This window comes from Rhinolophus sinicus, linkage group LG15, assembly GCF_036562045.2.
Source record: "Rhinolophus sinicus isolate RSC01 linkage group LG15, ASM3656204v1, whole genome shotgun sequence".
Taxonomy (NCBI): Eukaryota; Metazoa; Chordata; class Mammalia; order Chiroptera; family Rhinolophidae; genus Rhinolophus; species Rhinolophus sinicus.
Window position 1 is genome coordinate 16,082,876 of NC_133764.1, and position 13,622 is coordinate 16,096,497.

The 13,622-nt window shown below is 45.1% G+C and overlaps 1 protein-coding gene across 2 annotated transcripts in view; it reads right to left on the reverse strand.

Moving 5' to 3' along the window:
* Nucleotides 1-9,363, reverse strand: part of NXN (nucleoredoxin) — a 141,465-nt gene extending 132,102 nt beyond the window's left edge. Inside the window, exon 1 of one of the 2 annotated variants that reach the window (XM_074320598.1) lies at nucleotides 8,845-9,363. In XM_074320598.1, the coding sequence (XP_074176699.1) occupies nucleotides 8,845-9,252 (408 nt within the window). In that variant the 5' untranslated portion in view covers nucleotides 9,253-9,363. The remainder of the gene's footprint in view (nucleotides 1-8,844) is intronic. The other variant, XM_074320599.1, reaches the window with a different exon arrangement.
* Between the last annotated feature and the right edge of the window lie 4,259 nt (nucleotides 9,364-13,622).

Below are 13,622 nucleotides of genomic sequence, written 5' to 3' on the forward strand. Positions count from 1 at the left end.
CCATCTCCATTTCACTGACCAGGAATTGGAGACACAGGTTGGGTAACTGGCATCAAAATCCCACTGCTAGAAAGTGAAGAAGACACGATTCAAAACCAGATCCAGAGCCTGTAGTCTTATCTACTAGGCAACAGATTTTAAACATCCACTTACAATAACAGAGTAATTTTCAAGGTCTGTGGATATAATGCTTTAAGTTGCAGTCAAGCTCGTGCCCAGAGCTGAAAAAACGCTGCCCTCACACCCACATGCACTGCCATTCAGAGCTCAGAAGGTAAAATTGTGATTTTTTTCCCTATTGCACGTTGTTCTGCCCAATCTTTATATTTCACATCAAACCCTGAAAAATGAGTACCAGATGAGGCAGCTGTGCTGTGAGCCACCACGATCAAAAGCAAACTGTCTTGACCTAATCTCATTTAAAAAGAAAAAAAAGGGCAACGTCTTCTGATTTTAAACAGACTAAATCCATTCAGATTTTTATCCCAGGGATATTGACCAAAAAAGACAAATAAAAACTGTAAAACCGATTCATCTGGATAAAATTCTCCTAGGAAAACAAAGAGGGAAACCCTACTCCTTGAACGGCAAAACGCACCACACCCTCTTTTATGGCTATTCAACAACGATCCAAGATAAAAGCATTATTAACCGTAGGACTGTTATTGAGTTTACCTGTAATTGGTGTCTACATCGAAATAATCCAATGGGGAGTGGGTGATACGTGATAGAAAGGAATGCTGAACTTTAGGCTTCCATTGCTTTTTCAAAAGGATTTTCTGAAGAGTGGGTCACACAAAAATACATTGTCTATCTGGTCCAAGAGTGTATATCTGGTGCAAGCAGCAGAAAATTTATGTTTGCTTTTAATCACAGATGCCACAGAACAAAAGTTTCCATTACGGGGTTTCACTCCGGAATAACAGCACTCAAGCAACTTTCAATTACTATACCTCTTACTTGTCATAAAGCAGAAAGCACATGTTGGAAATTTCACTGGAAGTTAGAACAGCAGTTTCTGAAAACCTCATAAAAGGGAGGACTGATTTAGTCCTAGGATCTCGGCAGGATACCTGAAGTTCAATTTTGTCTCTGAACAAAAGCACTAAAGAAGCCGGCGGGCTTTGCATAGGATGAAGGGGAGCTGGGGGCACTGCACTAGCTGATCTTGGGGAAAAAATAAAAAGGCAAATCATTAAAAGACCCTTAAAAACCACCACCACCACCAAAGGCAGCGACAGAAAAGAAGTTCGGACTGTCCTGTCTTCCAAGTAACAGCAAATGCTTTAAGCAGTTAAACTACCTCTAGCTTATTTCAGTCTATGCAGATCTAGAGTGAATCCACGCCAAAAGCCATTTGGTGAAAAGAGAACTTTCGGCTCCCTCCTCTTCCGTGGAGAATGTTTGATGTGAACATTTTTAAGATACAATTTCACGAACAGAAAAGACCGAGTTGAATTTACAGGAGTTCAGCTGAGCCCTTTCATCCAACACTGTGACCCTGATCTAATAATCGGTTCTCTTTGCTTCAATTCTGCAACTTGAACATACTTTGAAAAGTTAAAAAGCATAATATCTTCTGATTACTAGTTGCTGGAAGGCATAATATGCATGCATTTTGAGTTTCTTGGAAGGAAGATGTTAGAGAAACACAAATGAAGTATGAACTATAAAAGCATGGAATGATAGGTCTGCAGATAGGAGACTATTTTAACGGACGTTTCAAAAATAGAGTCGAGTCTTTCCTATTTTTAAGCACAGAATTACAGGGCAATGCAGTTACGCATCCATTTGCTCCGTTAAGTGCTCTTTAAAGCACTCGTTAAGAAATAAAAACAAAGACACCCACAGGCTGTGGGTATATACAATTATACAATTCAATTAAGGCCCAACTCTAATAGTAAATTTTAAAATCAAGCTAAGTAATAGTGAAAGTGCACATTCCAACTCACAGGATGTGGAGACTACCGTGCTTTCAAGTTCCAATGTAAAAGTCGCCCGCCTGCCTTCTGTAATTATATTATCCAATTCTCAGCTGAACACTGATCATCTCCTGCTCCTTTTGGTTGGTTTCTGTCCTCAAGGAGCTTACTGTCTCATGAAAAAGGCTAAGTGCTGGGGCACCTGTGCATGCGATCTATCACAGAAACATCTCACCTCTGGGGAAAAGGGACAGGAAAGCTTCTTAGAGCAGGGAAACCAGGACAGAGTGTAGCAGCGCCAAACTCAGCTAGATGGGAGGAGATAGAAAACACTGCAGAGGTGAGAGATGAGGCAGGCGAACAGTCAGGTGCTCTAGCGCTTGGACCTGACCCCAAAGGCTATGAAGAACTACTGAGTTTGGGGCGGCCAGGTGGCTCAGTTGGTTAGAGCCATCTGGCCATCTGAACAACAGGGTTGCCGGTTCAATTCCCACATGGGCCAGTGAGCCATGCCCTCCACAACTAGATTGAAAGACGATGACTTGACTTGGAGCTGATGGGTCCTGGAAAAACACACTGTTCCCCAATATTCCCCAATAAAAATTATTTTTAAAACTTAAAAAAAAAAAAAGAACTACTGAAGAATTCTTAAGCAGGAAAATGACACGATCAACATTATCTTTTTGGACGTACTCCATTCTGGAGAGTCTAGGGCAGCTCTGCTCCAGGTGGGTCTGCAGCCCAGTACCTGCCCATGAGTTGTTTGCCACTGGCCCACAAGGCAACAAGCACAGAAACTGAGATGGAGCACTTAGAACTGTTCACAGCAACCCCCAAGCTTGTAATCCGTGGGCGCATCTTGTTGACCAGGACAGAGACCAGCTGTGCGTCGCTAACTCGGGGGGCAGTTGCATGTGGTTCAGGCTGCACAGAACTCAGGTGTGGCAGGGCCACTTGTATTGGCCTGTGACTGATTGGAAATGAACAACACAAAACGGATTACTGTCTACAGACGGTTTGAGAAGCTGGTCTTGAACGCTGTTTCCAGAGGCAGGATTGGAAGCAGGGAGCAGCCAGGAGAAGGCTGCTGGCAGAGGTCCCCGTGACACCTGAACTCAAGCAGCAGGGACAGGGATAGACAGAAAAGGTCAGAGTCGAGAGCAATGAAGGCGCTCAAATCAACAAGACTCGGTGCCTTTGGAGGTGAGGGGTGGAAGAAAGTAACGACGGACTCCTGAGACTCAGGAACTATTAACTCTGAAAAGAATGGCGAGGTATCCAGCAACCGATGCAAGAACTTCATGAAAGTCGGGCTCAGCAAAAGGATTCTACATTCATAGCCATTGTCTTTGAGTGCCTCTGAATAAGCATAATGGTAAATTAATGAAATACAGAAAACGAAGCACCCTGGTGGTTAACACCGTGCACCGCTGGGAATTCAGAATGTGAGAAAACACATCCTACGCCAAGCCTCCACGCTTTCCTCCTGCAACGTTATCCATCGTGCAGGAAGGAGCCCCGTCTAGTTCAGCATGAGGCTAGCTGGAGCCCCAAGCCCTATCACCATAAAAGTAGACCCCGTCCCACCAAGGGACTGGTTCATCCCCCAAGCCAGCTGTATACAGCAGAAGCCTTCTCTCTCACAGGGCAGATATTAAAACAAGGACTCACACCAAAAGGAAGAGTGATAAAAAAGAGAGAGTGTGTGTGTGGGGGGGGGGGGGAACAAAACTATAGAATAAAATCAATGACTGTAACCTCAAAACACGGCTTTCCTCTGGGCTCTGGTTTACATCCCAACCCATACCAGAAGACAATCAATTAGCAAAAACTTGTGGACAGCTCGTCAGTTGGGCCTTTGCCGCTAATTAGAAGACAAGTACTGAACTCGCAATGGCTGTAAGTCTAAGCAAACCTATCCTCCAGCATTCCAGAGCTCGGAAGGGAGGCGGTTCCATGCGAGGGGGTGAGGTCTCTGCTGCTCCGAGACCCCGGCAGGGTCCATTTCCCACGTGGAAAGGCAGCAAATCCGAAACCTCCGCGCTGCCCAGACTGAAGCAGCCAGGATGGGTGGAAGACACGCCCAATAGCATCGGCACGCCACTAAACCATCACCAAGTACCTAATTAATCTCTCTCAACAAGGGTGCTTCGTCGTCTTCTAGTACTACCCTTCCTCGTGCCTGGGCTTCATGGAGCTGCTGTCTCTGTTTCACTGGCAAATAGAAGTATGGAGCTCAGTCAATATCAGGACTAGCAACACTTTAAGGGAACAGTTGGGTTTTTAAAAAAGATTCATTTGGGTGGTGAACACACAATGGGATTTATAGATGATGTAATACAGAATTGTACACCTGAAATCTATGTAATTTTACTAACAATTGTCACCCCAATAAATTTAAAAAATAAATTAAAAAAAAATATATTCATTTGCTTTTGTTTCATTCTTCTAGGTCTTTCTCCTCACATATCCTCTCTTCTAGGGCAAATCTTTCAACTCCTTCACCCTATCTATCCCCTTGTATGCTTGTAAGTCATTTGTTTGAAAAGTTAAAAAATACACCTCCTAACAGTATTGCGATTCTGTAATGTGATACACTCCAAAGGCTCACGCCAGGAGATGGATTACTAAATTTCATGATAATTTATTAAGAAATAATAGCTAGCACTTACGGAGCACCTACTATATGCCAGGTACGTATATATTATCCCATGTAGACCTTAGAACAATCCCATACGGCAGGTGCTACTATCATCTCCATTCCACAGACGAGGAACCTATGGGACAGTCATGTAAGATAATTTGCACAAGGTCGCAGAGCCAACAAATGGTACAGCCAGGATCTGAACTCAGGCAGAGAGACAAGAATCTTTATTTTTAGCCACTACACTAGACAGCTTCATTATGCAGAGAAGAAAAATGAGATTAAAAAACACATTACAAATAATGGAACAAGGAAAAAGCCTCTCAAGGAAAATTGCTCCTACTACTTTCATTGGACTGTTGTCTTTTATTACACGATTTGTCTTTTCCAAATCCTGGAAACATAGGCAAGAGAGGGAGCCTGTCCGGGCTGGTGTAGGCTCCTTATATGAAGAGAGAAAACCCCAATCTGCAAAGCCCTGCCTTTTTACCATTTTTTTACCACTTCAAAAGTGGTCTGTCAGTGTCATGGAAATCATTTCCTTAGTGGCTACATTATTTGGGTTAAGTAAGGGAGGAAGAGTTGAGAGACATGGAGCTGTAAGATTGTGTTGGTACCAAGTCTTGCCTCATCCAAAGAACCAAAGGGATTCAGGTGAATTCTAGGCCAAGCCTCTGATTTAGTCTGAACCAAAAGAACCCTGCAGAGCAAGCAACAGACATAGGGAAGCGGGAAGATTCCGCTTCCCCTGGCTGCAGCAGACAGACCAGGGGTGCTAGACCAGTGCCCCCTGACTCTGCTGCTCTCCCACTTTCTCCTCCCCTGTCAGCCAGGAAGTTCTGGGACCAAGCCAGACCCCAGCAAACCTGTCCAGCACAAGACCAGTGGTCCTGTATGTACCCTTTGATGTCAGCACACCCTCATTGACCAACTGTTTCCCATCAGGTATCCAGCCTAAGCAAAGCTGAGTCCTGTGGCTTTAAGACCAAAACCAGTGCTCTCATCCTCTATGATGCTGAAGCAAAAAACCTGGAGATCAGCTCTCCAGTTCTGTCAGTTAAGTAACTTATACTAATCGAAAGGGATAGGTCAAATCCCAAAAGTCCAACTCTTCACCACTTTCCAACTATCCATCACATTCTCTGTTCCCAGAAATTTGAAAAATCCACCAACAAAACAAAAAACAAACCTGCTTCTTAAAAGAAATCTAACTGCCTTAAACTTCAGGAGTATGCTTCCTCACAAAACGGCTCCTACAAATTCACTCAAAGTTCTATTATCATCTAATTACAATTTCTAGACAGCTATTTATATGTGTGTGGTTGGAAGCCAAAAAACGAAGCTTCAATTACTTTCGCACCTACCACTAAAGCAAGCAGAAACCATTGTTAACATTTTATTGTCATTGTCTTTCATAACGCAAAAAGGAAAAAAGAAAATTTAAAGAATTTTTTTTAAAAGATGCTGGAATCCTTTTATTTGCTGTTTTCTCACAGCTCCAATCAAGGTGAGAGGAGCCAGGCAAAATGCAGGCTTAACATACATAGTCAGCCCCAGACTTTCTTACTACAGAAAGGGGAAATTAATAAAAAAAGAAAAAAAGAAATACCACACGGCATTTTCTTCCCCCACCATAATTTTTCAATTTTCTTTACAGAAATGCCAGCCAATAACTAATTAGAACCATATTCTTTGTTATCCCAATGGGAAGAAGTATACGAATGGTTTTAAAGAACAAATGTTAATGAGAACGTTAAAAATGTAGTAATCTGGAACTCTGGTTTCTCCTCAGTGTAAAACAAAATTCTCTTCTTTAAAGCTATTTTTACAGTTGGTGAAACGCGGACAGAGTCCATCAACAAGAAGGTAAGTGTTCACCCACCCAGCACCCTGAACTAGGGGCGCTTTTCAACTGTCCTTATCATGGAATTGGCATCAAAAGCTCACAGACTTCTAAGCACCCCAATTTCAAACAAGATAGACGAAAACTCAAAATTACAGAAAAGGAATTTGTTCTGTATCTCTGGTTTCAAGGGGGGAAATAATTCTTTTCAAAGTGAGTACACAGCTTTTGTAATATCCAAGAGGGTGTTTTCCATAAGAAACACAGCTGGAGTCTTTTTACCTGGTTGTATCACCTTTGAGTAAGAATGTTTCTGGCATCAGATCTTGACTTGCCTAGTCACGAACCTCCAAGAGCAGAAACTATGTCCTCAAAACCGGGTTCACTTTAGAGAACAAAGTGAACTATATAGGATGTGAGTCAGAAAAACTGAGCAAAAAATGAAAATTTTAAATGCTCACACACCATGGTTTAGGCATGTGCAGCATTCTGAACTGTATTTTCAAATGAGTGTCTGCTCTGTGTCATCCAGACTCTTGTTCTGGTGAAATCAATAGGTCCAGGCTAGAGCCACAGACCACTTTTTCCATGCAAAGGGACTGGCCAGGGCATAGAGAACCAGGCATGGCCTATGTCATATCAAATATTCTCCTCTTTTCAGAAAAAGCTTTATGTGCTTGCAGAACATTTCAATTTGCTCCATATTTTTACTATCCAGCAAAAATTTCCCCCGCTGTGAAAAACACAACAATAAGCCTTAGGTCTGTCACGTTTTACCATCACGGTACATTTGCAAAGGCTAGAAATCACTGGTAGTGCCCAATAAGTAAATTATTTTAGGCTGACTTTGGTCTACAATAGAAACTTACCATAACAATGAAAATACATTTTTGGTAAATCACTTTCTGAACATCACCCCTCCCCAAAAGGATCATAAAAATAACCACTAAGGAAAACAAAGGGTTCCCATTTTTTAAAGCAAAAAAGGACAGGCCATGCACTATCAAACATATAAATCAAATATGGGCAAAATCACCTAAAAAGTGGTTAAAGTGCCAAGTTTTGCCTCCGTGTGGTTAGTGAGCCCATGTTTTCCCAGTGTTAAATGTATAAACTGCATTTGTTAAACTGTATTTCATGCTTTAAATCCCAAGTCTGTACCTTACGCTGTTTCAGAGTGGATGATTTACTCAAGACATTTGGGGTCACAGCATAAGCCTTTTGCTCTCACTCAATCTAAATCATGCTTCTCAACAAGGTTCTGTACACATAAAAGAAACACATGGCATGCCGTTACCATCCTCTCTAGGGCAACCTAAAGGCCCCCAGAACAGCCCTTCTGTCCATAAACTGAGATTCTCCTCAGAAAGGGAAGGAGCTGAATTCACACCTTGCATCAGACATACTAATTAAGCAAGAGAGCCCAAAAAACTTTTTCTGCTTCGATTCATGACAGAATTTCCTGGATTCGTTGTATCAAAAGACACCTTCAATCAACAAATATACTCAAATCCCAAACTAACTTCAGCAGCAAACTGGGAGGAATGAGAAGTTGACAGTGAAGTATAAATTTCCCCAAATACTCGTTCTTCCGGTCAATCTGCACCTATGGGATCAGCTCAGCATTTAATTCGAAGTATGCCAATACGACAGTGGCCCACCAACCAAGCAACTAAGATCTGCAAGGACTGGTCTGTGGCTGTGCCTGGGAGGCATCTGGGGAGGATGGATGGACAGTCAGACAATGAAAAACTCCAGGGTGACTAGTTCAGCCAGCGGGGCGGGGGCGGGGGAGGGGGGTTGCGGAGAGAGAGGGATAAGGGGAGAGGAGTGAGTTCCCTTCTCGCCCAAAGCCACGGTCAGCTGCCGCCTCCCTGGGGCGCAGGGAGGTCTGACTTCGGCCTCCGAGTCCCGGGTCACAGGGGTAGAGGGCCCCAGGAAAGCAGATTTCTCTCGGAAAGAAAGAAAACTTCCTGGTTTGGGCATTATGGGTAGGGGGCTAGCGCCCTCCCCCACCCACTACAGGTATCGCGGGGAGTCCAGTGGCAGAGGAAAGGAAGCGGCCCCTCCCCGCACCTCTGGTCCGTGGTAGGGGTTACGGAGTCCGGACCCCCAAGCGAAGCCACTCTCTACGCGAGGCTCCCAACTTGTGGGGACCGAGCTCTTGACTCCTCAAGACACAAGCCAGGGTCAGGGACAGAGGGGTGTCAAACTTCCCCCGCGGATGCGGCCTGGCACAGGCACCGAGGAGTAGCCGCGGAAGCCCCAACCCGGCGGGGTCCCGAGATGGGGAGCGGACACAGACACAGGAAGGGGACACTGAGGGACAGGAGGGGAAGCGCGTGCAAAGATGGAGGAAGGGACAGAGGGGATAGCGGGGGGGGGGGGCGGGGGACGGCGAGGACCTGGCTCCAGGGAACGCGCGGGGTGCGCACCCAGGCCGGGGGAGCGACGAGGCCCGCGCCGCTCACCTTCCTGTGCTTCTCCTTGTAGGGCAGTGCCAGCCACGGCATGTCCCGCACGAAGTCCTGCCACTGCCGCTGGTCCTGGTCCGAGGACACGAAGACGATCTCCAGGCGGCGCCGAGGCTCCGGCTCCGCGGCCGCCCCGGCCCCCGGCCCCGGCCCGGCCCCGGCCCCCGGCCCGGCCGCCGCGTCCCCCCGCAGGCGGCCGTAGAAGGCGGCCAGGCTGGCGCTGAGCTGCGCGCAGGGGGCGCTCAGGCTGCAGCCGAAGTAGAGCCCCAGCAGCGAGATGCCGCGGGCGCCCAGCGAGTGCACGTCCACCTCCTCGCCGCCGCCAGTCACCAGCTTCTCCCCCAGCAGCTCCTCCAGGAAGCCCGACATCCTGGCCCACCGCAGCCCCGGCAGGCGGGCGTGCAGGCGGCGGCGACCCCGCTCCCTCAGTCCGCGCGGCGGGCGGAGGCGGCAGCTGCGGCGGCGGCGGCGGCGGCGAGAGAAGAGCCCCGCCCACCCGTGCCCGCCCACGCCACGCCCCCTCCGCCAGCCCTCGCCACGCCCCCTCCGTGGTCGTCCGGGGCCGCGCAGTCCCGCCTGGTACTGCCTGCAGTGGGGGCACCGGGCTCCGGCTTCCCACGCGTGGCCAAAGTGCTTGGGAGACAGACTTGGCTGGAAGCTGACCGGAAATGCTCCCCTCCGGCGGGAATGCCCGGGGCCTGAGTAAAGAAAAGAGAAGGGTCCGCTGAGCCCGCCTTTCCGAGGCTGGGGACTTGGCCTCACCTCTCCCTCGGTTTCCTCTCCCCTCCCAAATTCTCAGTTCTCTCTGGACTTTTCCAAAGATTCCCACGATATCCCGACCCGAGTTCTCTTACCCCTTCTTGTTCCCCTCTTCCTTCTCTCTCTCCCTACACAAAGCCTGACCCTTGGCCATTTCGACCCCCACTGACCTCTCCTAATGCTCATAGGACTTAGCATCTTCCCCACCCAAGTATCACTTTCTCAGGCGAGGTCTTGCTGGGCACTTATTTCTCTGTGTGTATGTTTTGTGTTTTCTATTATGAGAAGACTGGAAAACGCCACCTCATATTTCTTGTGTAGTTTCTGATCTGGTGCTAGGCACACGTGAGGGAATCTATAAACACGTGTGGGTTGATCGCAGATAGCACTGTGGAATTTCAGTCCGCAAGTCGCAGTGGCCATTCCCCACTAACAAGTGGCTCTCTTCCTTCTCCACAAATGTATTCAACAGATGCCGCAGCATCTTTAAATCAATACTGGCTGCTCTCCTGAATGGGTTCCATAGCTTAGGTCTGCTGATAGTTGAGAAAAATTCTAGGGATTTTTTTTGACAGCTGGCAAGATGCTATCCTATGCTTAGACAGAACCTAGATTAAACAGGTGGTCTGTGGCAAGTCGGCCCCCCACACACACACACACGAAAAAATCAAATGTATACCATGCCCACCCGCAATCTACAACTTTCAATGTGTGTCAGCTCTGTTACCCACAACCGGGTGAAAGGAATAAACGCCCCTCTCACCGCCCGCTACCAGCCTTTCGGAAGTTATTTCTTGGGCATCTACCGCCATCTAATGGAAAGAGTGAAAAAGAAAATGAGATCTACCAGAGCTGAATATGTGAAAAGAGATACTTGGCAGCCAAGCAGAAATTTTTGTTATTTTATAGCGGCTTTACACACACACACACACACACACACACACACACACACACACACACACATCATAGCACGCTTTATGGAGTTCATTTAAATCTCAGAATGTAGCCGCAAGCTTTTGGCACAAACATAAATTTTTATGCCTAAGGTTCTCAGTTTTTCTAGGATGGAACAAGGAATTGTACTGGTTTTCAGCTCAGTGAAATGTTACCACATAAGCCTGTGAAAGAGGTGGAGGTGGAAGCCAAGAGTGGATTGGCAAATCTCTAAAAAGTATATCCACTTTCTTAGTATCCATCTAACGCGGCTCATTTCACAAGTAGGGATCTTTGGACTGAGGACTGCCTGTAAGCAGGCAAGCACGCTATTACAAAGGCAAATTCTAGAGTGTCATGCCAAAATTCTGTGCCTGTGCAGAAAGCATCCCTTTTTGGTGAAAACATGTTAAAGCTATTAACATAACAGATATTAACTTATTAGATAGCTTCAAAAATCCTGTAAATGGGTTAATGCTTTATATCTTCTTATCCAAACCATATCTGACATTCGGCTTATAAATATGGATTATATCAGGCACCACCGAAAGCATATGAGACAGATAGATTCCTACACTCTGACATTTTCAAATGAACATTGATGAAATGTGAAAGGACTATAAGCTTTTATGTCCTATGGAAAAGCCAAAGGACAGTTTGGTGTGGAGGTAGGTGAAGAGGGAATTTGGGGGATTGTAAATTTGGGAAAATAGTGAAGTCATTATTAGAGTACTTAACTCTGGTAAACTAGGTGCAAGTCTGATATAAAGAGGAGGTTTGTTCAGCATTTTACTTTTATTATTTTACAGGAAAGCACTTTCCACTGGAGTGTGTCCAAACCAGCATCTGGCACCTGGGAAAGTGAGAGTTTGAACATACTGCACATGAAATATAAATAAAATTTAGAGAATTGTTGGTGGAGCAGGCTTTGGTTAGAAGCCAAATATCACAGCTGCCTTCTAAAGGGGTGTGGAAAGAGGGGATTTGCAATGGAAATGATTCCAAAATCATAATTCTAGTGGGTATTTGTTACAAGAAGAGGCCCAAGGAGACTCATTTGGCTTCCTGTAAAGAATAGCCAACATCCTTTGGCTTGTGGAAAGCACTCTCTCTGCTTATGATGTTCAAGAGACCCACTTAAAGAGAATGTCCCTACTGGTATTTAGCTAGTTATGTTCCATGAATCGACTGGCTATTCTAAAAATTATTATTGTTTTAAAATAGGTATTAAGGAGCTACAACGTGCCTGACATTGTACAGAACATATACATTACAGAGTTTTCCTATTGGAAAGTTGTATTCTAAGGTACATGATGTCATAAAACAGAACAAATATATATTTGTCACCTTTAAGATTCATAAATCACATTCCTTGGTCTTTGGGTATAGTAGCATACATGCACAAAGATATTTATGTAGAGATATTTATTGATACACTGATGAAATTAGAAAAACACTGGGAAGAGCCAAATTGTGTATCAATGAGGATGATTAAATTACGGCACTTTCATCTTTAGGGATACAATCTGGTTATTGGAAAGAATAAAGGAGATTTCTCTGTACACTGTATTAGTCTTTGTTCTCCAGAGAAACAAGAATCAATATATAGAGATTTATTATAAGGAACGGACTCACCTGATTATGGAGGCTGAGAAATCCTAAGATCTACAGTCAGCCAGCTGAGCCAACGGTGTTCCCATCAGAGTCCAAAGGCCTGAGAATCAGGAAAGCTGATGGTGTAAGTTCCAGTCTGAGTCTGAGTTTGAAGGCAGGAGACCTATGTCCCAGCTTGAAGATAGGTGAAAAGAGAAAATTCTTACTTCACCTTCACCTTACTTCACCCTTTTGTTCTCTTCAGCCTTCAACCTACTGGATGAGGCCCACCCCACTGGGGAAAGCAATCTGCTTTACTTAGGCTACCTATTCTCATCTATAAACACCCTCACTGACACACCCAGAATGATGTTTAACCAAATAGTTGGACACCCCGCGGCCCAGTCAAGTTGACACAGAAAATTAAACATCCCAAGTCTCCGCCTTGTCAACTTGGCTTCCATGTGCATCTCATTAAACCACACTTACTCTCCAAATGGAGATAATAAGGGGATTATAATTCCACCTAACAGGGTATAACTGTCCTGTGTTTAACCAAAAACACACTAACGCCTTCCCCAGAAGAGGAAGTAAAGTCCTTGAATGATGTTTACTCCTCTCCCTGATATCCTGCAACTTCAATACTGTAATGTAAAATTAGTACTTACGGTGGAGTGACTCAAACCTCCATTCCTGTAGGATCCGGGCCATTAGGAGGCCTGCCTGGATTAGGTTGTTGTAGTTTCCCATTGACCTTAATCACAGGGCATGATGACTAAGAGATGTCCTAAGGGACAGTCCATGTTCCACACATACTCTTCCGTACCGCCATTGTAGACTAGCCATCCAATTTCCCCTTGGTAGTCAGGATCAATCACCCTACCCAGCACAGTAACTCCCTGCTTCACCTATTAATTCAGAGGCACGAGGAACTCAAAGTGACTGGGCCTTAACTTCCAGTACAATGAAACCAATGTTGTGCCTCCTCCCTTTGGAACTCAGATATCTAGGCCGGCAGAGCATAAGGTTGTGGGAACGAGAAGCCAGTTTTGCTAGTGGGTAACTGGGGTAATAGTGAGCGATGTCACTTCATTCTCCACCTCTTGATTCCTGGACTCATCACATACACTGACATAAAATATCTCTAAGATGTAGCACAAGAGGAAGTAAGATGCAGAATAGGTGGGATATACTAGGTTACCACTTGTAAATTTTTAAGGGGAGAAAAAAATATATACATATGCATAAATAATGTTTATATATGCATGAAATATATCTGGAAAGACATTAAGAAATAGTAACAGATTGCTTGGGGAAGGGAACTGAAGGAAATAGATGTGAGAAAAATATGGAAGCTATTACTAGTCCAAGAAACACACACTTTTTGAAATTTCAAATAAGAACGTATTGAAAAGATGAGATACTGTAAGTGAAGAAAAGAATATTTAAAGTAA